At 36.2% G+C, this 27,629-nt stretch overlaps 1 protein-coding gene and 1 non-coding gene across 13 annotated transcripts in view; one reads left to right on the plus strand and one right to left on the minus strand.

Annotated features, from left to right (window-relative positions):
• Window positions 1-2,191: 2,191 nt before the first annotated feature.
• The window catches only part of UNC79 (unc-79 homolog, NALCN channel complex subunit), a 318,327-nt gene continuing 292,889 nt past the window's right edge, over window positions 2,192-27,629 (plus strand). For all 12 annotated transcript variants that reach the window (XM_074289679.1, XM_074289683.1, XM_074289680.1 and 9 more), the window contains exon 1: window positions 2,192-2,300. In XM_074289679.1, coding sequence (XP_074145780.1) covers window positions 2,279-2,300 — 22 coding nt within the window. In that variant the 5' untranslated portion in view covers window positions 2,192-2,278. The remainder of the gene's footprint in view (window positions 2,301-27,629) is intronic.
• Window positions 26,200-26,318, minus strand: LOC141559150 (5S ribosomal RNA). Its single transcript, XR_012487236.1, has one exon. It is a non-coding gene; the product is annotated as a 5S ribosomal RNA (ribosomal RNA).

The raw sequence follows: 27,629 nt of genomic DNA on the forward strand, positions 1-27,629 counted from the left end.
GCTAAACTTTTAGCACCAGCTATAGTTCACTTGATCCATGAGATGACAGAGTGTTATGCCCAAGGAGGTACAAAACAGCAGAGCAGTAAACAGAAGTATGACAATGAGAACCAGGCTCAACAGTGGCCCAAGTGTTCAACCCAATCATCAAAGTCATACTCGAGATAATAAGCCAGAGGTTGGATGCCAAGGAGGTAGGATGTCAACACTGAGGTGGGAAGTTAACAATTAAATATCAGTGAGGTAGGTTGTCACAATTCTAGTTACATTTATCACAATTCTAGACCAATTCTAGTTTCTTACAATTCTCTGTTGCACTTGTCACAATCCTAGAACAATTCTAGCTTATCACAATTCTCTATTGCACTTTTCACAATCCTAGAGCAATTCTAGTTTCACAGGTGCACATAAGCAAAGTCATGTCCAGTAACATTGTCTCCATAACAACGGCAGGTGGGTGTGTTGGCTTTTCACCCACTAATTTAAAAGCATAGTCCTTCAATAGAAAGCATAGGGCAAAGCCTCTTCCCAGGCCACAATATGGCAAGTGGCCACGGGAGAAGCAAGCAGGCCCATTGTCCATTTACAGTCTTTATATTGCGTATCACCCAAAACAGTCCATTTCAGCTGCTATCCTGGAACTGTGTCTGCTGTCTCTGGTGTCACGGTCAGGAGGGACATTGCTGTCATCAGCGTCTGAAGGGCTGCGGACATCTGGCTGGTCCCTCTGGGCGGTTGTCTGGTCCTTCTCTTGGATCCCCAGGTTACAAATGTCTCTTGTGGGGATGAACTCTACTGCTGGATCTGCACCTAGGAAGGAATGTGCCCGGGGCCCCAAACCCTGGCCCAACTTGGGCCTTTCCAAATGCCATCCAGGCCTTTCCACATCACAGTGGAAGGAAAGTTCTTGTCAAAAAGATGAACAAAAGTCAGTCTGTCACTTAGCTGCACTTTCTGTGTGTGCCCAAAGTGCATTGCTAAGGTAAAATGCAAAGAATTTAAAAATGTAAAATCAAAATAACTTTAGTAATGTAAAATCAAAATACTTTGAAGATGTAAAATCAAAAGTATTTAGTTCCAGCAAAAACCCATGTCTACAACCTATTCCCTTGACTTTTCCAATAAATTTTCAATTCCATTCATTGTAAAGAATCTCAATAAGTTCCTTTACATTCCATCGGTAAGAAGATCTATTTAGAATTGTGGTTTCTCGTTAAGATTATTAATCTCGGAACAAGAAAGCCTGGATTCTAATTCAGATTCTTCTGCTTATTGGCCCTGACTAGATAAGACGCTTCATTTTTCTTGTATTTCAGTTGTAAAATGAAGAAAGAGGGTGTCCACAACTCGTTTTTCAGACGGAAGACCTGAAACTCAGAAAACAGGAAGTGGTTCATGCGAGCTCTCAAACGTACAGGCAGAAGCAGAACTCGAACCCAGGACTTTCTCGCTCCCGCTCGGGCTGTCCGCAGTGCCTGCTGCACAGATGCGTTGGAGGACGGAATGAGAGAACGTGGCTAAAGCCCTCTGTAAACCACAAGAAGCGGTACAAAAGCCATCTATTATTAGGAGCAGACCAGAAAGAAGCCTGGCCGACGGCGCGAGGGAGATCTCCTGGGCTGCTGGCTTCAGAAGCGACGTCCCCCCGCTATGCTTGTCCTCTTTCGCTCTCCCTAGGAGAGTCATTCCTCCCGTCCTCCCCTGCAGTTAGGATGGGTCACACCTGCGCCCCTCCCTTTCCCGCCTGCTGAGCCATTGAGGGGCATCGCTGGAGGAGGGTCTACAGCCAGGGAGGACTCCGGTGGGGGACCCAAATGCACGGGGACTCCGCCACTTTAAGAGGCTTTTCTCTGGGAAACTCCCATCCTCTCCTTTCGCCTTATGAATGGAAATACTGCTCCCTCCCCCCATCCGGTCGAGTCCATTTCCCCGTTTCACTAGGAGCCACTTCTGTCTCCCTCTCCCAGCCTCTCTTTGGGCTCTCTCGCCCACGCCGAGGCGGGCAACCCCAGGGGAACAAGGACAGGAAACCTTCGGCCGCCCGGCAAATCGCATTAATCTCCCCGGGGGCGGTTCCCAACCTCCCGGGAGAGATTCCAGCCTCGCTGGGCTCTCGGTCCGAATGGTAGCGACAAGGGCGTAGGGGAGGGGGGAAAGAAGGGGAGGGGAGGTGGGAGGGGGGTGGGATGCGTTCATTTCCTGGCCACATAGCTGGCGGAGCGAGGGAGCCCGCGAGACCGAGACATTGGGGGCAAAGCCTTGCCACCCGGGCCACATCATGTCCACCAAAGCGGAGCAGTGTAAGTAGCGGTCGGTGCGGGGCCGTGCTCGGCCTCCGGCGGGGGGCTGGGGGGCTGCGGCTGCGATCGCAGCGGGGAGAGACAGCCTGGCGGGTGTTGGGGCGGGCGATGGAGAGGTGGGGGGGCTGGAGGCTGAGGTGCAGGGGGTCGCGGACTACAGCGCGGCGCTGTCCGCGGTGCTGAAAAAGCAACCTCCACATCTCTCTCTCTCTCAGAGCTTTGAAGTGATTTGCAAAAAAAAATGTTCAAAGGAGCAAAATAAAATTAAAATGGGGTCATTCTGGGAAAAAGAGGCCTTATACCTTGCAAATAAACATTTCGGTATCTCCTGGTGGGGGAAGGGGGGTAACGACAAATCAGAGGCGGAGAACTGTCAGTGGCGTCCAAGCCTGCCTGGCTACTGAGCATGCCCAGCCCTCGCTGCTCGAGCCATAGGGGAGTTTCAGTCTGCAGTTTCCACTCCGGGTTGCAGTGGTAATGAGGAGAAGGGGGAGGGAGCAGCAGCCAGGCAGAATATTGGGCGCAAATGAGGGATGGAGTGGGGGTGGTGAGAAAGGAGCCTAAAAACGGCTCTGGGTGAAAAGGGAAACGGAGCGCGAAGGGGCAGGGAAGGGGCAGGGAAGGGGCATTGTGGATACAGGTCCATCAAGTAATTAGAGCCGAATTGCAACAAGAGTAGGCTTCCTTTGTGGAATAGCTCACCATAAAACCTTGGGAATGTCAGGTGGGCTTTAGTGGTGGAATGCTGAAAGCCTGGGGACAGAGGTCCATCCCCCCAGAATGATGGCAGGCAAGGTCATGGACGACCTGGAATCTCCTTGGGGGCAGAAGCTAGCACACAATAGGAACCAAAAGAACATTTCTTGTGGGCTGATTGATTGAAGTCAAAACTTCCCATTGCATGCACTTGATGGACTTAGTGACAAACTTTTGACTGGAAAAGAAGTCAGGAGACTGATTTTTATACTTATATCTACAGATGAATTTTGTCTGTTGGAAGGCAATCAGCTTACTCCGAAGTTGCTTTCATTGCACAAAACATGTCTGCAACTGGTTTTGGAATTGCTCTAAAGAGTTAGTTTTGTAGTCACACTTTTGGGGCCCACATAATTCTATTATAGAGCGGGAATACTTTATTTACCATTGTTTCTTATTGACTTAAAATCTATCCTTAATAAGAAGATTTGTAACAATCGATTAACGTTTAAAAATGTCTCTGAAAGCATTTCAATCAGAATAGTTCCATGAAGATTTTCACCTTGAATGGGATAAATGTATAGCCTCCTAATGAGGTAACAGCAAAACCCACCTATAACAGAATTGTCTGAAGCTCTTAAAGGTTAAGGAACTTGCCTATGGTTGCACAGCTAGTAAGTATCAACAGAAGCGGGACTTGAACCCAAGCCGTCTATCGTTCTATCCACAGTACAACTTATATTAACTCTGAAGCCTTATAGTGAGATGCATTGTTATTGGCGTATATTTATTTTCACTTGTTCGTTTCAAAGATCAGGTATATGACTTTTTACTTATATTTCTAAGCCATAATTTCAGGTCAAATTATTGATGCTTTTTGCCAGTGTTTTACATCTTTCCTCCTTTCTCTTCTATTTTCTTCTATTTCCCATATTCAGCTTCTCCTCTTTCCCCAAACATGATGATTGAAATTCTTATATCCAATTTCCTTTGTGGTTCAGGAAGTGAACTTAGTTTTCTTTTAGTAGGTAGTTTCCTTTGTTTGCCTAGGGACTGCTTCCAGAGAGGCAAGGATTCAATAACTGAGTGGGAAAATGCTGAACTAAGATGTCAATTCTAGTTCTGTATTCATCACTCTGAGACATGGACAATTCGCTTAGTTCCTCTGTGCCTCTGTTCTTCCATTTACATAGGTGGCAACAGAAAAAATTCTTTCTCACAGGGTTGTGTGAAAGGTTTATGAGAGGAAGAAAATATATTGGTGCAAAATTTCCCACAAATGACTAGGGTAGGCCTTTTTTTTTTTTAAACAGATTGGAGAGAAATTGAGAATATTCCCCCTTCCCCCATTTTGTTATTTCTGTGAATATCAAGAGTGCAAAAAAAAAATCATGAAGCAGTAGGATTTTCTGTATGGTGTAATGAATAAGGACTTATACAAAGAAAAGTTAGCATAGATAATAGTTTTTTTCTCTTTTATTTTTTAACCTACAACCTCATGCCAGAGAATGGTCAAAAAAAGAACATATGGCAGTTGTGCAATGGGATTTTTATCTGTACTAGAGGAGAAGGGTTTATCAGGAGAGACAGGAACAGAGGAAAGCTTATTTTCTTTTATTGTCTAGGAGTTTAAAAATAGTATTTTCCAAACTTGAAGGGAGAAAACTGAATTTGGTATGTGTGATTGAGAAATCCTCAAAAGATGGAAACATTATTATTGGAAAGAACCTAAAATTCATCTGGTCTTGCCCATAATTTGAATAGGAATCCCTCCTAGAACATATTTGACAAATGATCATGCACTTATTCTCTGAAGACATCTAGTGAGTGGGAACCTAAACAGTCCCTTCTATTTTTCAATAACTCTGATTGTTAGTTGTTTTCCCAAATTCTGATCTGTGACTTCAATCCATTTCCTTTAGTTTTGTCTTCTGGGACTAAAAAGAACAAATCTAATTCTTCTTCCCTAGGCCAGCTCTTCAAATACTTGAGGACAGATATCATACCTCTTTTCTTCTTGTCTATTTTTCTTCTTGTCCACATCTCCTTTTTTCCACACTGTTAGTTTTAGAAAATCTTTTCTATTGTATGGGTAAAAATTTCTACTTTATAAAAACTTGATTTATTTCGCTGAGGTGATCAGAGGAAGTACCATGCATTTTATATGGTATAGGGAAAAAAGCTACTGGATTTGGAGTCAGAAGATCTGAAGATGAATTCCACCTGTGCTATTTTTTTATGTTTGACTTAGGGTAAATAATTTCATTTTTTCATGTCCCAGTTTCTTAATCTATAAAACGTTGATTTTAGACTAGATAATCTTTAGAGTCCTCTGCAGTGTCATACCCTAAGAACCCAAACAAATGATGCAATTTATCTTGGAAATATGATGAATGACTTATGCTCAGATGATGACACATAGTTATAAATACTTTAATGCTTCTTACTTTAAAACTTTTATGATTTCATCAGTGTGGTCACTTCCTACAATGGTATAGCTTGCAACATCCTATCCCTTTGTATATTTTAAAAAATGAATTACTGTGGTAAAAAAAATTTAATCCCTTCATGGCCAAATAACTCTTTGGTGATGACCCTCTGTGCACTTCCCTAGACTCATCCTTCAAGTCATTCTTGCTTGTAATAGCTTTTACTGCTGGCATAGCTTTTGAGAACCATGTCCTCATGCTGAGATATTTAGAGAAAAACTTAATATTTCTTCCACTTGTTAGCTATGTGAACTAGTTCAAATTATTCCACCTTACTGAATCTAAATCTTCTCATTTGTAAAATAATAATATTAATGATTACAATAATTGTTCTATCTGCCTATAGGGTGGCTTTGATAATCAATTAAGACCATGCTTGTTAAGCAGTTTGTAAGCTTTAAAATGTTATATAAATGTAAGAGTTTTATTTTTATATTGTGGCCTTTTCTCTCTGCTTATGAAACAAGTAAAAATAAAGAGAAGAAAGGATAGTTTTAGCTAAGAATATAATTGGTTTTGGACCTGTACTTATATGTTCAATCTGTTTTCTGTGCCATGTGCTAACAGCCCTAGCAGAAGGTGAAAGCTTCCTAGCAATTTCCCAGAAGATTGCAAAGATTTACGTTATAAAATTTCTTTCCTTTTCTTCCAATTTTCTAATTTTTTCATTCAGCCATTCAGGGACATACCATTGAACTTATCTTGGCCACTCCTTTTTTGCCTTGGGGGATATTTGGGGTACTTTTGGTCCTTCTTCCTAAGAATTCCAGGTGAGGGATTTATTTTAGTTCAGACTTTTCTACCAGAACTTTTAGGAACCTCTAAAAGTATTCTTAAAATCATCCTGTCAGTGATTACCTGGATGTTGAGATAGATTATAAAGAATTATAAAATTATAGATTCTCAGAGTTGAAAGCCATATCCAATCTGTCTGAATAGGATGTTAAGTCAACAAGTATTTATTAAGTGCCTAGGATGTCATTCAATTTTCTTCTTGTTCTTTCTTTTTTATTTTTGCCAAAATGATGCTGTGCTAATACCACTATTATGCCTAAATCCAAAAGATATCAAAGTAAGAGTGAAAAATCCTATAAATACACACACACACACACACACACACACACACACACACAAATATTCATGGCAGTAGTGGCAAGCTGGAATTTGAACTGCAAATAAAGGGGATACACATAAATTGGGGAATGCTGAACAAATTATGTTTGGTGAATGTAATGGAATAATAATTGTACAGTAAAGGATTTCAGAGAAACCTGAAAAAAACTTGTAAGAACTAATGTAGAGTGAAATGAGCAGAACCAAGAGACTAATTTGTACTATAACCACACTAAAAATGAATAGTTTTGAAAGACTAGAACTCTGATCAATGAAAAGTTTGACTACAATTCTACCTTTTGACAGAGGGATGATTGACTAAATATTTAGTCATTTAGTTATAGTTTAGCTATGCATGTTGATTACAAGGTTTTGGTTTTCTTTTTTTAGTTATGGTAGGAAAACGAGAGGGAGAAAAAATGTTGGATACCTGGAAAGAAATGCTGTAGGTGATGCACTGATTGAACTAAGGAGACTTTTCAATTCCTGAGGTTTGGTTTCTCAACAGAAAATTTATATTTTTTCTTTTTTTTAACCTTACTAGCCTATTTGGATTATTCTTAATATGATCCTTTAAAATTGTTCTACAAAAATAATTTTGTTCCAAATTTGGGAACTAAACCTTGGAGATGCTGTCACTTTTCCATGGTTTGGGTGTGAACCATCAGATGAGAAGTATTATCATACATACTGTGAATCAGGGAGCATTTGTGGCACAGGTATATGTAAAGAGTTTCACTACTCGGTATTCTGAGCCCCTAGAACTTCAAGAACCACATCGATTGCATTGGCCTTAGCCACTCCTGGCCTGGTTTCTGGTAGGGGGGCATTTGGGAGAATAGGGAATGTTTTGTCCTAGAATTTCAAATGAGGAATTTATTTTAGTCTAGACTTTTCTACCTTAACTTTAAAAAAATTGTTTTTATTTACTTTTTTTTTTCCTGAGGCATTTGAGGTTAAGTGACTTGCCCAGTGTCACACACCTAGGACACATTAAGTGTCTGAGGTCAGATTTGAACTCAGGTCCTCCTACTTCAGGGCTAGTGCTCTATCCACTGAGCCACCTAGCTAACACCTCTACCTTACCTTTTAGGGATCCCTAAAAGTATTCATAGAAGCACCTTGTTAATGATTGCCTGGATATTGATATAGATTGGGCCAGAATTATAAAATTATAGAAATTGTCTGAACTGGAAGTTGTCAACAACTTAGACACTAGACATATACATGTATATCCTATATATATATATATATATATATATATATATATATATATATATATATATATATATATATATATATGTTATATTTATTCTTACATATATATATGTTTTATTTGTATATGAAATCACTTTTACAAATTTGTGCTAAGTGCTAAGTGCAAGAATTCCTTTCATGATATCATCAACAAATGATCAGCCAGTCATTTCCTAAAGATCTTTAATAATGGAATCTGTTCTCCTTTTTGAGGCATCCTATTCAAATTCTGAACAGAAATGGCATTGCTGGGCAGCTGAATGCCATAGTGAATATTTTGGACTCTAAACACTCACCTCTAGAGTAGTTCTGTTCCCAGAGCCACCATTTTCCTGCATAGCCATGTTCAGAAATATATGTCTTGTTTTGTATTTTTAATCTATCACCTCTCTTTCAGGAGGTGGGTAGCTTACTTTATCGATGACTCTCTGGAATTGAGGTTAGTCATTGTGTTCATCAGAGTTCTTAAGTCCTTCAAAGGTATCTTTACAATGTTGCTTGTTTTTGTATAAATAATTATTTTGGTTCAACTAATTCCACTTTATGTCAGTTTGCATAAATCTTCCTAGATTTCTCTGAAACAATTGAATTTACCATTTCTTAAGGCATATAGCATGTAATAGAATATTTCAAATACCATAATTTGTTCAGCCATTTCTTAGTTGATGGAAGCACTAGGAATATCACTACCCATTGTGTAGAATCTTTGAATGCAAAGTGATTTGATAACCTATGCTCATGAAATGTACAATTGTTGTTTCTTCTATTGAGACTTTGGGCAGATGATCATTTAAATAATATGAAAGCTGTAAGCTAAAGTGCTAAAGAGCAGAAAATATATAGGACCTGATATTTCCAATGTGTTGAGAGCTATTTGTATATTTGTATAAATACATATGAATTATTTGTATAAATCATAGAATCATATGATTAAAGTTACATTCAAGTACTCTAGTTCATTTCTCTCATTTTATGAATGAAGAATTTGAAAATCAGAGATGTTAAGTGAGTTGCTTCAGTGAGTATAGGCAGGAAGTAGCAGATAGGATTCAAAATAGGTCTTCCAACTTCTGTTCAGATCAAATTTGTAAAAGTGATTTCATATACAAATAAAACATATATATGTAAGAATAAATATAACATATATATGTAGGATATACATGTGTATGTCTAGTGTCTAAGGCTATTTCTAAAGACACAGGCATTTGAATCATAATAACTACTACTTCACTTTATATGGCACTAAAATGTTTGGTTCTCTAGATACTATTCTTATCAGGAATGCCAGATTTATATATTCCTGTAAAACTAAATAGCTCTCATGGTTAGCCCCTTCATTTAGATTTCTTTTAGCTCTCATCATATCTCAATAACATTTGTGATTAAGTGGGTCAAGATGATTGCATTTTAAAGTACCAGCTAAGAGTCTTATAAAGTTTATGTAATATTAGAAGAAATTTTAAGATTTAAAAATTAAAATTTTTTAAAAAATTCCAGCTTTCAGTTCTCTTTGTGACAAAAATAATCTATGTGCCCAGATTTCCCAGATTTGTAGATTTACTTACAGTGTATAGAAAAACATGTCTCATTTAGGTTGGAGTGATTTTATTTGGAGGCAGCATTGTTTGATAGAAAAATCATTGGATTTAGAGTTAGGGTTCGAATGGATTTATCAGCGGGCAAAAGAGATATTCCTGGCTTATATCTATATACTCTGGGGACAGAACTATTCTAGGGATTAGAGTTTAGTGCCCAGGAAATCCACTATATTCTAATTTCAAATCCTGGTTTTGCTTACTTACTGGTTATGTAATCTTGGGTAAATCATTTAGTCTTTTGGACCTCAGTTTCATAATCTGTTAAATGAGTGGGTTGAACTTGGTGACTTCTAAAACTCCTTCTATTTACAAACTTATGTTCCTAGAAATAAATGAAAAGATAAATTATATTATCACAAAGAACTAACATTTTGTTGAACTCCTGATAGTCAAAATGGAAACTAATTTCTCTTCTCTTTTCAATAATGGTGCAAAATGAAAATAGAGTGGCTATTAAAAATGATAATAAACCTTGCAATGTTGCTAGTTTTCTATCATGAAAACTCAGTACTACACATTATGTTTATAGGATGAAAGTTTTTTTTCCATGAGCATATTTTAGGTGTACAGTATCTATGAGAAAGAAAAATTCACTTCAGTTTTGAGTCATGCTTCAATTTTATTTACAAAAGTACTCATTTGATATTTGTAATGCTCAAAACATTGTGGGGGATAAAGGATAAAAATGAGGCAAAATGCTGTTCTTAGAAAATTTACAATCATGTATGCTAAACAAAGTGATTAATAAACTTTTGATTCAAGAGTTTGGAAATTCACTTTTGGAAATTGAAGATATAGGCTTTAGAATGAGTGGAAAGAAAGTGACTTCAGTTCAATAACAGATGAGGTGATAGGCTTAGTGTTAGATGGAACCATAGAATTTGTCTACATTATTTCCTGCATTTTGGAGTTGAATTAATTTGGGCCCAGAGAGGTAAGGGTCTTGCTCATGATCACACAGCATTAAAATAACTGAATAGGTATTAGAACCCAGGACTCCTGTTTTCAGATCTAGTGGATTTTTTAAATCAACAAACTTTTTTTCTTTCCATTCAACCTTCCCTCCCCTCACACCATGAAAAAAAAAAAGAGAAAGGAAAATTCCTTCGAACAAATAATCAGTCAAGCAAAATAAATTCTTGCTTAGCCATGTTCAGAAAAGTATGTCTTATTTTGTATTTTAAATCCATCACCTCTCAGTCAGGAGGTGGGTAGGTACTTTCTCATTGATTCTCTGGAATTGTGGTTAGTCATTGTCTTCATCAGAGTTCTTAAGTCCTTCAAGGTAAATTGATAATATTATTTGTTTTTATATAAACTATTCTTCTGATTCAACTCACTTCACTTCCTATCAGTTTACATAAATCTTCTCAACTCACTTCAATTTCTATCAATTTGTATAAATCTTCTTTGGTTTATTTGAAAGTATTTTATTCACCATTTCTTAAGGTATATAGCATGGAATAGAATATTTCAAATACCATAACTTGTTCAACCATTAGTTGATGGATACCCCCTTACTCTTGGTTCTTTGCTGCTATAAAAATAGCTTCTACAAATGTTTTTGTACATATGTGACTTTACTCTCTTTCTTTGATATATCTGGGGCTTGAGCCTAGTAATGGTATCACTGGATCAAAGTATATAGGTTATTTGGAATCTTTTAGGGCCTCCATGTATGTGAGCACTTACATGATACTTCTGGAATTTGTGGATGATTTTTTAGTTGGCAAAGATTACAATCTTCTAGGGTTGTTGTAACTGAAAAACTTATCCAGTGGCCAAACTTTTCTAACTTACTTTGTCTGCTGGTCTGAGAATTAGTTATAGATCCCAGCTCTGAGGTAAGCCCTTTAACTTGGTAAGAAAAACCAGTGTTTGCGTTCTGTTGGTATAGGCCTCTGTTTTATGAATGAGATATTAGATTAGAAATGTAGTGAAGGTAAAATGTTTATTGGATTAAAAACACATTTAATATAAAAATACCTTTGCTAACCTGCTATCTTTCTATTGTGTAGAAGATCTAAATTTTCCATTTATCATTTCTAGCTTATTTCAAACAATAGATTTTTAATTCTGAATAGGCCAGTTCTGTTTTTTTGTCCTTCTAAGGCAGAAACCCCAAATAACATATGGCTTACCATGTGGGAGTCTTTTACTTTTAGATTGGACCTAAAAATGGAAATTTATACTGCTCTGTTCAGCATCTAATGGTAAAATTCACTTTAATGGATCTCAGGTTATTGTTTTAATCTGTCTGTTGTCTTTTCATCCTCATTGCCCCACACAATGACTGGCTTATAGTTGATACTTAATAAATATTTTTGATTGATTGATTAATCTTATCCAATATGAACTAGCAAGTTCTTCTATTTTAGTTCTCTCTGTTCTGAAGTAAAGATGGGATCTTCAAGTTGCTCTTTCTCAGACAAGAACTTTATAGCTAAATTTCATTAAATTTCAAGAATTCTAACTTGAGATCACCATCCCTCCTAAATACTTTTCACATAAATAATCTCTGATAATCAACAGCAAATATATATTACAATTGAACTCCATTTTTGGGGAACATTAACTGTAATGCAACTTTATCACAAACCAATGTCTAAATCTACAGATTTAGTTTGGGAAACTCAGTAGTTTTTCTATTGTGCCATATTCCACTGACGTTTATTAAGTGTCAATTCTATATTGCTAAGCACTTTTTTAGGATGTAGAAGTGATAATTTAAACAAGAAGTCCCTTCTCTCAATGAGAAATTGATATATACAAATTAGAAAGAAATAAGTGTGTAAGAGAATACAACACGCAATGAGAATTTTGAGCAGGAAAAAAATCACTTTTAAAATAAACTCCATCTAGAAAAATGATGTGATTGAACCAAATTAATTTTCATTATTCTTAAGGGAGCATTTACTTTTTACTGGCCTGTTTCTTGATACCAATGAGATTATCTCCTCTCTTAAACCTTTACACTTCCTGGAAACCTGTCTGAAGGTGCTTCTCCAATGTAGCCCAAATTATCATTTTCTGAGTAGCTGAGGATTTTTGTTATTCTCACAGCATCTCCTGTGGAGAAGAAGCCAACTATTCCAATCAACTGGTACTCATGGAGTAGGCAAGTCAGCCTAACAAATAGCAGCAAGGCATTCTGTAGGAGACAGGAGGCAACTTGCCAAGCAAGTCTGACCATTGCTACCTTGACCACCACCTCAGACCCAGATGGAGAGAGTCCAAGCCCAAGAGCCTATCTCAGCCCCTCCCCAACCACCACCCAAGATCCTATAGCTCCCCTCCAGGAATCATTCCTTGACTTTCAAAAACCACTTTCCATCTCTCGATCTGACAGTGGTCTGGGAAACAGAATTATATGTCACAGTATAGTACTTTAATGATTCTAATGGAGATGTTGGCAAGTCAGTGACGAAATCCAACCCCATCCTGTACCATGGAGGAAGAGTGACTGGAATAAGCTGCCAAAGGCCCTATGACTTTATCCAGGACTATTTATTGCAGTGGCTCTGCCGACATTATTATATATAAAGCTATATATCAGAATGACACAGTAGATAGAGTGCCAGGCCTGAAGTTAAGAAGACTCAGTTTTAGGAGTTCAAATCTGGCCTCCAACACTTACTAGCTGTGTGACTTAATGTTCATTTGTAAAATGAACTGGAGAAAGAAGTGGCAAATGATTTCAGTATTTTTCCCAAGAAAATCACAAATGGAGTCATGAAGAGTTGGGACAAACAACTGAACAGCAAAAATGCATGAAAGACCATCATCAAGAGTACAGTAGAAGAACAGAACTTTGCTATGAAAGAAACCTGAAAGTCTTGTTAAGATGGTGGTAAAATGTACTGGAAGCATATGAACAGGATCTTAAATTATTTCAGACCCTGCTACAACGATGTTATAAATACAGCTTATGAGAAGAGCGGATCTACATCATTGCTGCCCTTCATGTTTTCCATCTTGAAGCTATATAGGAGAGTGCAGGAGTGAAATAACCCTGACCTGATAACACCCTTGAGGTTGAACCACGAGAGGAGAAGACTCAGTGTATATGGCACGTTGTAGATGGTTCAGAAATTCTTATAGACTGAGTACCCGATGATATGCATATAGAACAGTTTTATGATTTAAAAGAATAATGAAGGGGGCTACATTTCCTCTAAAAAATAGGGCCAAATTTCCAAAACTGCAACTTTCAGCAGTTCTGGGTCATTACAGTGTTTCTGTCAGATGAAGTAACTTAAGTCAAAGGAGGTGGGAAAGTGGAAGAACTCTGGTATTATGAGGTTTCCTCAGTGCTACTCCCTAGGTATCCATCTCTACCCTAACGGGTAAGCTAAGGTCCGGGTGGTAAAAGAACAATGCTAAGGGACAAGCCTGCTTAATAGCCTAGAAGAGCAGTTCTTATAATAATATCCAAGGAAATAAGTTTCCCTTTTTAAATGTCTGAAAAAAGGGCTTCAATGATATGGAATATTTGGGAATATTTTGCTAATGATAAATGGAGGCTAGAAGATTGAAGGCAGGAGATTTGGGTTTGAGGTTAGATTGTATACTGCTCTGGGTTGGGAGTTTGGAAAAGATGACTTAAAATTCTGCTTTAGACCCTTGCTAGTTGCGTGAGCAAGTCAATTAACCTCTTGCAGGGTCAGTTTCCTCATTTGTGAAACAGAAGTGGGATTTGATAGTCCCTAAAATCTCATTTCCAAATCTATGAGTTTGCTAATATTCTTATATGACACTTAAGGTTGCAAAATGCTTTACATATATTATTTCATTTGTAATAAAATATCCCATGATCATGACTGATACCTATTAGCTGGGTGATCTTGGGCAAATCATAATCAACTTTGAGTTTCTTTCCTTTTGTAAAATGGGGATAACACCCGTACTTCATAGGACTGTGTGGAGTGAAAGCTTTTTAAATCTTAAAATGCCAATTAAATGTGATCCAACATAATACTATGTCTGTGTCATGAAGAATGGTTTATAATGGTGATAATTTTGTTGTTGTTCAGTCATTAAGTAGTGTCCAGCTCTTTGTGATGACTGGATAATTGCTAAGAAATTACAGAAAGGTCATCCATAAGGACCCCTAAGTCCTGATCATGTAGATTTATAACAGAATGGTAAAAAAATGCATCACCTTACTTTAGGATGTGAAAATTTTAGTACTTAGCAAATCATTAGAAGCCCATGATCAAGTGAATGGAATTATATGCACCAAAAGCTTGATATGTATCCATCAGTTAACAGGAAATCAATTCCTATACTATAAACATAAACCTCAAAATAGTCTTGAGAATTCAATAGATAAACTGTATTAGAGTTTCTAGTCAGAGCATCCTTACAGACAAAGCTGCCGTTCACAATTTCCCAGGCAGAACCCGAACCCATAGAATTTATATACACCATCTTTAAAATATGTGGAATGAAAAGCTCTTAAAATATAGAGAGTGAATGGGCAAAATAAAAACTTTAGGAACAGGATAAAATACATCATTCTTGTCATTTTTGTCTGTACTGGGCTTGTCTTGAAGATGCTTTTGTTTGAAAGCAAACTTATATCTCAACATTTTATTTAAGTACAAAAGAAATAATTTTGTTCATCTGCAAAAGAATTGCTAAACATTAAAGAACAGTAGTAAGGTAGTAATTTGTCCATGGATTATTTCTGTCTGATCTTCATTGAATATAAGATGAGAAGAGTGATGATGATGGTGATGATAAAGAAGAAGAAAAATTTGCTGTTCTCTGGAAGTACTTCTTAGACATTAAATAATGACTATTCATTAGGGATATTATAGAAGGGCTTTGAATATCTTCTGAGTTTCCTTCTAATTCTAAGAGCTTGTGATCCTATATGGTTAGATACAATTGTAGGTCATTTCTGCAGACCTGGTTCCATTCTTAGTCTTTAAAAGGATTTTAAATGTTGTGTTTTTTCAGATTGTCAGTCAAGATCATGCACCCAAACCACTATAAAACTCATTCCATCTGCTAGATTTGATTAATAAGTTTTTCTGAAAAAATGAAGTTATTTTCAAGTCAATCAAGTTTTTCCAAATCTCATTAGTAGGGTGTTGAAATGTGGTGGGGATCTTAGCTAATGCAAAAAATATAATTTCACTTGGGTCTCTGATGAGTGTGTATCTTTTACCTTCTGCCCTCCCTGTTTCAACTTGGTTTATGACTAATTGTCCTGTACTCAGTTATTTTATCAAGGAAGGAGAACAGAAAAGATATTCTTACCAAGATTACATTTCCTGGCTTTACTTTTTGAGGCAATTAAGAGGAAATGGAAAGGACAGAAGAACTCTTTCTTCAAATTCTTCTTCAGCTACTTCGGGGAAGTATTGTATTCAGTGTATAAATTCACCCATAGCATAGCATAGTGATGGAAGTAATTCAATGAAGCAATCTCTCCAAGTAATATTCTGGATCTGAAGGATGTGGGATAAGGGAAGGTGGGCAATATTCCTTAGAACCCTGATTTAGTATATATATATATATATCCCTTCTAACAAAGTTCTGCTTTGATAAATCTTTCTGATGAGGTGATGGTGTTTTTCCTTCTCTTGCATACTAATTATGAGTAACCACAAGACTATATCTTTTTTATTCTACTTTCTCTATATCCTTACAGTGATCTCATCAGTTTCTATGGATTCAATTGTCATCTCTATGCAGAAGGCATATACATATATATATGTATATATACACATATACATATTTAGATATAAATATATATACCTTTGTGTGTGTTCATGTGTATCTCTAGTCAATCTCTCTTCTGAACTTTGCCTCTGCTTTATCAACTGTTTGCTAGACACATGTTTACTGGGATGTCCCTGCAGACATCTCAAATTTAACTTTTCTAAAATCTAACTCATTATATTACCACACAAACTCATTATCTCCCAAATTTCCCTATTCCAGTTGAGGGTACTATATATTTCCACTCATTCTGTTTTGCATTTTTAGAGAAATCATTGAATTTTGCTTCTTCCTCAGAATCTTATTCAGTCAGTCACTACATCTGATTGATTCTATGTCTCTGAAATCTCTTACCACTTTCTCTCCACTCACATAGCCACTATCCTAGTGTAGGCCTTCAACATTTCACAGACAAACTATTGCTATAGTTTTCCTGATTGATTTACTTGCTTCCATTCTTCTCTCCCTCTGCATCTTGCATTCTTTGCGTAGCTGTCAAATTGATTTCTAAAACAAGAATCTGACTATGTCACTACTACTAAAAAATTAGTGGCTATCTATTGCCACCAGTACAAAAACTTTTAGAACATTTTCTTAGCCCAGAATTTAAAACCCATTTTCCTACATGGTCCCCTTATATTCTTTTAGTTTTATTTCATATGGTTTCCTTTTACCATGTGAAAAAAATGGGTGAGAAATGGGTGCTCTACATGGAATGGGATGGAGGGAGAGAGTGAGAAAGTAAACAGTCTGCTCTTTTCTTGCCAAAGATATCAGGAACCTGAACCTTTTCTTCTTTGCCCCATAGCTAATAGCACTTGAGTTCATGTTCCCCTCACCTCCTTTCACTCAGCTTTGTGTCTTCTAAATTTCCTGTTCTTGGGAAAAGACTGGATCACTCAATGATAACCATGGCTCTTAGGAAAGAATTTGTTACCAATTGCTTCCAAATTTGTATAAATTCTCAGACTTGTTTGAGCAAAGGCTAGCCCAAATTAGTGACTCTAAAATGACTTTTTTAGGTCAATTATTTGACATTGATAAATGGGAAATGAAACAGATATTAATAAGATATTAATACAAATTATTACCATTTCTCAAGGAAGCTTAACTGATATAAATCAATCTCTACAAGGAGACTAAAAAAGTCTAAGAACTGCCTACATTAGCAAACACTTGATCTTCTTGCTAAGCAGAGAGATGTGGTATCCAAGGGCAACACAGTTTAGAATATAATCTCTACTGTAAAATTCTTTGGAGAATGCTGGTTGGAAGATTATAAGTATTATCATCTTATAAAACAGTAAGAATCAGATGGGGAAAATAGTTCAGAGAAAGCTTGGCAAGAGAACCAACTAAGTTAAGTTATCCCAAAGGTATTTAAGAATGAAACTATAAGAAGGCAACTAACAGGCAAAATTCTAAAAAAGATTTTTCTAACAAATCTCTTCATCACTGACAGTAGTGTCATTGAATTTGGACTCTAATATCACAGATCTTGATGTACTGCAAGAAAAATTAGAAATTGTACTAAAATAAGATTGGAAAGGAAATTAGACTAGATTACATCCACATGCTCATATGTATTTGCACATGTGTAGGCTCATGTTTTTTAGAGTGTGGAATGATTCATTTTCAAGATATCTTAAAGAGGGGAGACATTTGAAATATTTGAAAACATTTGAAAGAAATAGGGGACCTTATTGTTTGAAAATGTAATTAAGAAAATATTGGTAATGACTAATAAATATTCTATTTTCCTATTCTATTAAATTTTTGTTGGAATCATCTCTGGACACAGCAAGAACATCCTTGATGAGTGATTTAAATATGCACAAAGGGCATCCTTGATAAAGAGAAAGGATGAGAGCAGGAAAGTTTTTACAAATAGTGTCCTAAGGAGACCATGCCTTTATATTCATACAATTGGCTAAAAGCAGTGAGATCCTGTAGAATTCCACTATGCTTATTGTTTGTTACCTATAAAAAAGCATTTGACCAGATAGAGAAAAATGCCATCTTAATGTTTCTTTTCCAACATATACATATATTGAAATCATATACCATTCCTTAAAAGCAAAATAATACAGAGAACTGTCAGATAATGTTTTGATTATTACAATCAAATGGTGTGTAAGTTGTTCATTAAAAGAGCTTGCCAATATCATAGAGGATAACTGGAAGAGTCAAAATGGAAATTGCTTCTCAGTAGATAGTGAAATTTTTCAGATGCTTCCATTTATGGAGCATTTTATGATTGTGTCAAGCCTTAGAATATTACAGGACATTCTAAATGACACCTGGAATCAATCTAAAGAGTTTGGTTTAAGTACATAGGAAAAAAGGGAGAATGAAGGATACATACTGTTCAGCTATGATTTACAGTTGACTGGATAGACTATAAATAGCAGCTCATTCATTAGCACCTATATTTTAAACAAATATTGTGAATGGACAATGAGTTGAACTTGAATTAATCTGAAGCAGGACAGAAGGTTAATTTGCTTTTGGGAGATTTTTGCAATGCTTTTAGTAACCCCAGTGATCATTCATCTACCCTTTCATTCAGGAAGCACTTATTAAGCATCTATTATATACCAAGCGATGCACTAGGTGCTGGGAATGCAAGCACAAAAATGAAACAATCCCTGTCTTCAAGGACTTTTCATTTCATAGAATGGTGGAGGTATATACTTAGAAAATTAAATATAAATAATCTGGAGCATGTAGAGGGATGGGGGATTAGGATAGATGTGAGCGTTGCTTTGAAGGAATGTAGGAATGTTCAGATGAAGAGGGAGTGCAATCCAGGTGGAAGAGACTGTACAAAATGGAAAAAAAAGAGATGGGATATGGAATGTGGTGAAATAAGTCAGTTTAGCTATAGTGTGGAGAACATGAAGGAGACTGGTGTACAAAAATGCTGAAAAATTAGGTTGGAATTAGGTTGTGAATGGATTTTAAGGCTTAACAGAGGAATTTGTGTTTTATCCTAGAATAATGAGGGAACCACTGGAACTTTTTATTAGGGGAGTGACATTAATTTGGCAGCTCTGTAGAGGATAAATTGGAAATCAGAGAGACTGGATTAAAATGTGGAAGCTATTGTTATAATCTAGGAAGAAGGCTATGGAACACTGAACTAGGGGGTGGCTATAGGATTGGCGAGAAGTGACTGGATATTTGATGTATTTTGGAAATAGAATTGGCAGCACTTGGCATCTAATTGAGGTGAGGTGAGGGACAGGCAGAAAGAAGCACTGAAAATGATTCAGAGGTTACAAATCTAGATGACTTAAAAGCTGGTAGTGTGCCCTCAATAGAAATAGAGAAGCTATGAAGAGGAATTTGTTTTTATTAAAGATTTTTATTTATAAAACATATGCATGGATAATTTTTCAAGACTGATCTTTGCAAAACTTTGTATTCTAAATTTTCCCCTCCTCCCCACCTCTTCCCCAGATGGCAAGTAATCCAATATATGTTAAACATGTTAAAATATGTTAAATCCAATATATATATCTTGCTGCACAAGAAAAACCAGATCAAAAAAGGAAAAAAATGAGAAAGAAAACAAAATTCAAGCAAACAACAGTAAAAAGAGTGAAAATGCTATGTTGTGATCCATAATCCTCTCTCTGGGTGTAGATGGCTTTCTTCATCATAAGATCATTGGAACGGCATCAGTACAGTCATTGTTGAAGAGAACCACGTCCATCAGAATTGATCATCATATAGTCTTGTTGTTACCGTGTACAATGTTCTCCTGGTTCTGCTCACTTCACTCAGCATCAGTTCATGTAGATCTCTCCAGGCCTTTCTTACAGAACAATAATATTCCATAACATTCATATGCCTTAACTCATTCAGCTATTCTCCAACTGGTGGACCCAGTTTCCAGCTTATGAAGAGAAATTTGGAGGGAGGGCATGAGATAGCTATAAGTCATAGAGTACCAGAGTCTTTCAGGAATTAATATTTTAGTTCACCTAAAAGCAATGGAGAGATACAAAGTAAGTGTGAAGGAATCACATTGTATTATCAATGAAGAACTAAACAAAAGAAGTAGAGTTAAAAATATCATCAGGGACTTGAGACCTGAAAAGGAAATGGGTTAGTTTTATTTATTTTTTATTTAATTATTTTTTTATAATTTATTTTTTAATTTTACAATTATAATTTTTTTGACAGTATATATGCATGAGTAATTTTTTTTATAACATTATCCCTTGTATTCATTTTTTCCAGATTTTCCCCTCCCTCCCTCTATTCCCTCCCCTAGATGACAGGCAATCCCATATATTTTACATGTGTTGCAGTATAACCTAGATACAATATATGTGTGTAAATCCAATTTTCTTGTTTCACATTAAGTATTAGATTCCGAAGTAACCTGGGTAGATAGACAGTAGTGCTAACAATTTACATTCACTTCCCAGTGTTCCTTCTCTGGGTATAGTTATTTCTGTCCATCATTGATCAACTGGAAGTGAGTTGGCTCTTCTTTATGTTGAAGATATCCACTTTCATCAGAATACATCTTCATACAACATTGAAGTGTACAGCTATCTCTGGTTCTATTCATTTCACTCAGCATCAGTTGATATAAGTCTCTCCAAGCCTCTCTGTATTCCTCCTGCTGGTCATTTCTTACAGAACAATAATATTCTATAACATTCGTATACCATAATTTACCCAGCCATGTCCAATTGATGGGCATCCATTCATTTTCCAGTTTCTAGCCACTACAAAAAGAGCTGCCACAAACATTTTGGCACATACAGGTCCCTTTCCACTCTTTAGTATTTCTTTGGGATATAAGCCCAATAGCAGCAATGCTGGATCAAAGGGTATGCACAGTTTGACAACTTTTTGGGCATAGTTCCAAATTGCTCTCCAGAATGGCTGGATTCTTTCACAACTCCACTAACAATGTATTAGTGAGCCAGTTATCAAAGTGGGTTAGTTTTATAGTGAAAGTCATGGGTGGCCCATGTGCTTAATTAGTATCTATGCAATGACAAGAGATCTAGGGGAAGCTCATCAGCATTGTGGGTGGAGGAATTATGGGAAGACTGGAATAAAATTAAAGGATAAAAGGCATGAATTTATTGGGGCAATTACCCACCTTAGTGAGGTCACAGACTCATCTAAGTACCTCCTTCCACACTTAGCACAGTGTTCTGTACTTTAGGTAGGTTCTTTTTTTTTTTTTTTTTTTTTTTTTTATTCATTTTTCCAAATTATCCCCTCCCTCCCTCCACTCCCTCCCCCCGATGGCAGGTAATCCCATACATTTTACATGTATTACAATATAACCTAGATACAATATATGTGTGTAAATACCATTTTCTTGTTGCACATTAATTATTAGCTTCCGAAGGTGTAAGTAACCTGGGTAGATAGACAGTAGTGCTAACAATTTACATTTGCTTCCCTGTGTTCCTTCTCTGGGTATAGTTATTTCTGTCCATCATTGATCAACTGGAAGTGAGTTGGCTCTTCTTTATGTTGAAGATTTCCACTTCCATCAGAATACATCCTCATACAGTATTGTTGTTGAAGTGTATAGTGATCTTCTGGTTCTGCTCATTTCACTCAGTAACAGTTGATTTAAGTCTCTCCAAGCTTTAGGTAGGTTCTTAATGAAGGTTCACTGAAGTTGATATTTGTTGAATCAAAATTTGAATATTGTGGCATGTCTCCCCTCTTCTCAGTCCCTGTTTTCAGCCTCAGTTATGGGGGAAAACTGGCCACAGAAGAAATAAGTTTTTACTTCACAGCCTATTTATCTCTTCATTTTTTCCCACAATGCAACTTATTAAGGTTTTTACATTTTTTTGGACTAATATGCCATCATCATCAATTATCATTAATCAATCATGAAAAAAAAACATTTTAAATTCTTTTCAAAAGTACTTGGAGTGTTGCAGATTCTGAGCTAAGTGCTGGAACTACAAAGTTATATTGAATATAATTCCTGCCCTCAAGAAACTTATATAGAAGAGATGAAATGTCTATAAATAGCTATATATAGGACACATACTGAGTAGATGAAAAGTACTTTTTAAGCAGAAAAAAGTTAATAGCTGTGGGACTCAGAATTTGAGCACAGGTTTTCTGACTAGATCTAGCCTCCTGGTATAGTAGCTTCTCCAAGTATGTAGGTGTGATGTCAGCAGCTTGTCTGGGTTCTCCAGCAAGCAGGTTACTGCATTCTACTTCAGTGGAGAGAAAATCGGACTGGCACTCAGGAAGAATGAAAAAAGCATTTATTAAGTGCTTATGTATGCCAGGCAGTGTTTATATACTCAGCTCTTTGTATTAGTACCATCTGTGACTACGATTAGCTTTCTGACCCTGAACATGTTAAATGATTGTTTATCTTTTGTGAATGGGTATATAAATCTTTCCTACTTAGTGTCCCCTCTGGAATCTTGTAAGTATTAATGAGTAAAAGCCAAAATGATTGCATCTATGAGGGAGGGCTTTGTAAAAAATACAGGTAGGAGAGAAAATAAAAAAAAATGCAGCTTAGAGAAGAAGCAGGAATTTGAAGTAGAGCAGTAAACAAAGATAATATTGGGTTTTGAATTGTTTCCTAGAAAAAATGGATAGAAATTATAGGATGGTTTTATTGTAAAGAAAACTTCCTAAGTAGAATGGCCTTTCTTGGTAAGATGATTTCTTATTACCGAAAGTCTTTAAAGTGGATGCCAGATGATAACCTCTTGTCAGATTTTGCTGTATTAAATGATATCTGAAGTGACTATCAACTTTGAGATTCTGTGATTCCAAGGGTAAGTTGTGGAACAAGAGGGAATAAAGCTAGAAGTAAGTAGTATATATATATATATAAAGCAGAAGGAGATTATTCACAAAAGAAAAGGTTCCAAATATACCAAAGTATTTAGAGCAACACTTTTTGTAGTAGCAAAAAAGTGAAAACAAAATGGATACCCATTGACTAGAGATTGATGAAAGAAATTGTAATACATGACTATAATGGAATATTATTATGCCATAAAAATGACGAACATGATAAATGCAGAGAAGTATAGGAAGACTTTTGTAAACCAATGTAAAGTGAGGTAAATTAAGTTGGAACACCAAAGTATATGACTACAACAATGAGTTGGAAGAATGAAAGTCTGCCAATTCTTGTTTAGCTATGGGCTAACAAATTTAGGCAGCAAGTATTTTATTGTTCTTTAAAAAAGAACATTTTAGGGACAGCTAGGTGGAGCAGTGGATAGAGCACCAGCCCTGAAGTCAGGAGGACCTGAGTCCAAATCTGGCCTCAGACAATTAACACTTCCTAGCTGTGGGACCCTGGGCAAGTCACTTAACCCCAGTTTCCTCAGCAAAAAAAAAAAAAAAAAAGCATTTTATATAACACTTTAATATTTGAAAAACATGTTAGTATTAAATGTGCTTATCACATTTATTACTTCACTTGATTCTCACAAAATCTTGGTGAAGATATTATTAGCTGTATATTATAGATGAAGAGAGTTTATATGACTTCGAATTATCTACACTGTTTGCCAGTCCTCTCATGAGCTCCAACATAGGGGGCTATCACTCAGCAATGACCTCTTTCTTTGAAGTATGTTTCATCTCTCTAGGTTACCATGTCAAGATTATTTTTTCCTGTCATCTTTTAACAACCAGGTCATTTCCCTCCATTCTTTCTCAGATAATTCAGTAAATGATTTACTTTCTTCCTTTATATTGCATCCTTTGCCTTCAGGTTTGGCTACTTCAATTTGTGGGATCACCTTGTCATCTGAATTTATTTTTTTCCATGACCTCCTTCTCTACTCTGATTTAGCCACCCTCTTCAGATCTTTGACTTTATCAACCTAAATTGTTCCATCTCAATGATCTTGAACTCTCTGCTCTTTCTCTTGCCAGTCTCTTGTCTTTCCCTTTCCTTGTTTATCTCTTCCCTCAATAATTACTTCTTCTACACTACAACCTGTAGCCCACCTATTTCTTCCTGTTTGTCCAGTTAATTAGTAAGGTGACTGCAGTGAGTAGAGCACAAGATTAGGAGTCAGGAATATCTGAGTTAGAATCCTGCTTCAGATACTACCGGTAAGAGCTGGTAAGTCACTTAAACCCTCAGGTTTCTCTCTTAATTTCCTGATCTGTAAAATGGGAACGATATTAGCATTCATTTGTAGGGGCTGCTCTGAAGGTCAAATAAATTAACATTTGTGAATATTAGTGTTAATGTGAATCTTAAAATGACATATAAATGCTAGCTATTCATCCTCATAATCATTCTCCTCTTCACTTTCCTCCTCCTCCTTCTCCCTGTTATGACTTCATTTTCTTTTCTTCATAATCTTGACCCAATAATTAACTAGTTCAATAAGGTGCTATCCTCCACTGTTGTGTCCCTTGCTTCATAACTTTCTACCATTCATGCTATCAGTCCTCAATTCTTGATCACCCTACCTACCATGTGCTTTCTCTGCTCTTGAAACAAAGCTGCTGAAGGAAATTATATCATTGTGTCAACAAATTTGGCTGTAAAATCTTGTTATATAACCCAATTAAGCTTGCAGTGATGCATGATATGCTTTTTATTCATTTTTGATTGTCTATCATAGGCCTTTCCCAATCCCTCCATTTCGGGGATGATTGTGCCTCCTATTTAGCTGAGAAAATCAATAATATTCACTGTAATTTCTCTTTTCTCTCTTTCTCCTATGTGCATCTTTATTTATCTTCTCTTTTGCTACACTCTGAAAAATGGGGTAATTTTTCTTCTTTCCAAGGCTAATTAATGCTTCTACTTTTGCCCCAGTCCAGTGCTGTATTCCTCTATTCTTCAGGAGTTTACCATATCAGTCACTCTTCATTTTTTTTTTTTTTTTGCTCTTTTATCTTTTTTTCCTCTTTCATCTTTGACCTACAAATATACTCAGATCTCTCTATCCTTAAGAAAACCACCATAAATTGACTTTATAATCTTTTCAATTTATTGTCATATTTTCCTCTTCTATTTTCCTGTCAAATATTTAGAAAAATTGTTTATGCCTTTACTTTCCCCCCCATTCCCTTGCACATTCTATTGAAACTGTTCTCTCAAAGCAATAATCCTCAATTTGTAATTGCCCTTTTCTTTGTCTTCCATCTCCTTCACCTTTTTATAGATTCTGACCAACATGGACCACATTGAATATTCTATCTTCCATAAGTGTCTGTTGCATTACTTTCCTAGTTCTCTAGACTAATTCACCTGTTTGGTTACTTTTCAGTCTTTTTTGCTGATTATTCATAATCCATTTTCTACTTCATAATTTTGGGTGCCCTTGAGGCCTGATCCTGGATTACAGTCCTCTATCTTTCTGTGATATTTTTCTCAATAACCTCATTTACTCCCATGACTTCAATGATCACCTGTTCACAGGGTCATGGATTCAGAGCTAGAAAAGACCTAAAAACATGGTCAAAGCTTTTCATTTTACAGAAAAGAAAAATAGGGCTTTGGTATTTCACAAATATATTTGTTCAGCCTTATTATTTTCTCCTGAACTCCATTTACCTGCTAGATAGTTCTAGTAGGATGTCCTATTCACACCTCAAAATCGATATTTCTGAAATTGAACTTTATTTAACCTGTTCCTCTTCCAAGTTTTTCTATTTTTGTTGAGGTTACCAACAGCTTTCTCATCAGATAAATTTGTAACATGGGAGTCACCTTTAACTTTTTCCTTTTCATTTCCCATTATTCAATAAGGTATTATAGATTTTATTTACACAATGTCTTTCATTTTTCTCCCCTTAACCCCATGTATAATAGCAAAACCTTACTTTAGACCTTTATGAACATTCATCTCAGCTATTGTAATATCATCCTAATTTGTCTTTGGGCTTGTAGACTCACATCTTTCTATATCACTTGTGTAATTGTCAAAAACTTTTTTTCCTTAAGATATAGGTCTGGTTATGTGTAAAAACTCAAAAACTCTCAGGGGCTTCCTTTTTTTTTTTTTTTAAACCCTACAGCACCCGGTATTCCCAGACGGTCTCCCATCCAAGTACTAACCAGGCCCGACCCTGCTTAGCTTCCGAGATCAGAAGAGATCGGGCACGTTCAGGGTGGTATGGCCATAAACAGGGGCTTTTTTGATGTAGAATAGAATATAAATTCCTTAACTTAATATTAAGGGCCCTCTACAACTTAGCTACAAAATTCATTTTCAATCTGTTTTTTTTTAAATTGCCCCAACTCCTAGACATCTCATGAAGCAAATGTGTAGTATTATATAATTATATTCATTAGGAATTTGGTTAATAAATAAGGAAAGATGCATGAATATGGGAAAGACCTGTGGTTTTGTCAAAATAAGGGACATATAGCATGGGACTTCCTCTCACCAATGCAGTTGGCAGTGGGCCTTTGACTTAGTAAATAAGTTATAGAGAAATAAATAAATTTGTCTTTAAAGATAAATGAAATTGACTAGGGTCATACAATTGGAAACTCTTAGAGGTGGAATTTGAATATTAAGCCAGAATTTTAGCCATTATGCTTCCTCTATAAAGAACGTGTGGGTTAAATAAAGAATGTGTGGGACAAGAATGGAATAACTGATGGCTGTGGTATAAGGAATAGAAGAGAACTGGGAAAGTGTTGTAACAATAATAATATTAGATATATTATGAGAAACATGGCATTAGAAGGTTAAAGAAGCCTGATTTTGAAATCATGTTGGAGGGAAAAATGCCAAAGAGAAGAAAAATGGGGAATAAAACAAATGGCAGAAGAGGACTATTTATGTTCATAATCTTTCAAAAATGCTGCTTTTAAAATATCACATGTAAATGCATTATCTCTCTTAATCTGTTTCTAGAATTTCCAGAAAAGACTGTATTTATTCTTTTATTTTTATTTTTAACATGCAAAGGCATAATTTCAGGAATTCTCTATTATGAACCTGCAGCGAATCCTAGGGTGACTCTCCAGCTTCATCTGGTTCAATAATTCACAGTATGATATGAGGTGAATGTGCACTGAAAATCTCCTTTAACAGATATAGCCTAAAGGGCTAGAGGATACATTCCTTTTTTGGTATGTGACCTGATACTTATTAGTCTTCTCTATTTTTCCAGTTTTTCTTGGACTTCCAACTTTATTCCATCCCTTAATAAGAAACACAAAAAGTGATTTATTGCTTCTGTAATCTCATGATGTTACAAGAAACTGTATTACAATTGGAAGATAGTTTACATATAAATGAACCAATAGCTTCATGATAGACTTTAATGAAAGTACTTGAGATGTTTGTTCTTCACACAATACTTTCCATTTTTCATCTCCATGCCTTTTTCCAGGAGGTGATCCTAACTTGGGATGCACTTCTACTTCTCTGCCTTTAGAATCTCTAGACTCCACAAAACTTAACTGAGTAAGACAACCTCTAAGA

This window comes from Sminthopsis crassicaudata, chromosome 2 (genome assembly GCF_048593235.1).
Source record: "Sminthopsis crassicaudata isolate SCR6 chromosome 2, ASM4859323v1, whole genome shotgun sequence".
Lineage (NCBI taxonomy): Eukaryota > Metazoa > Chordata > Mammalia > Dasyuromorphia > Dasyuridae > Sminthopsis > Sminthopsis crassicaudata.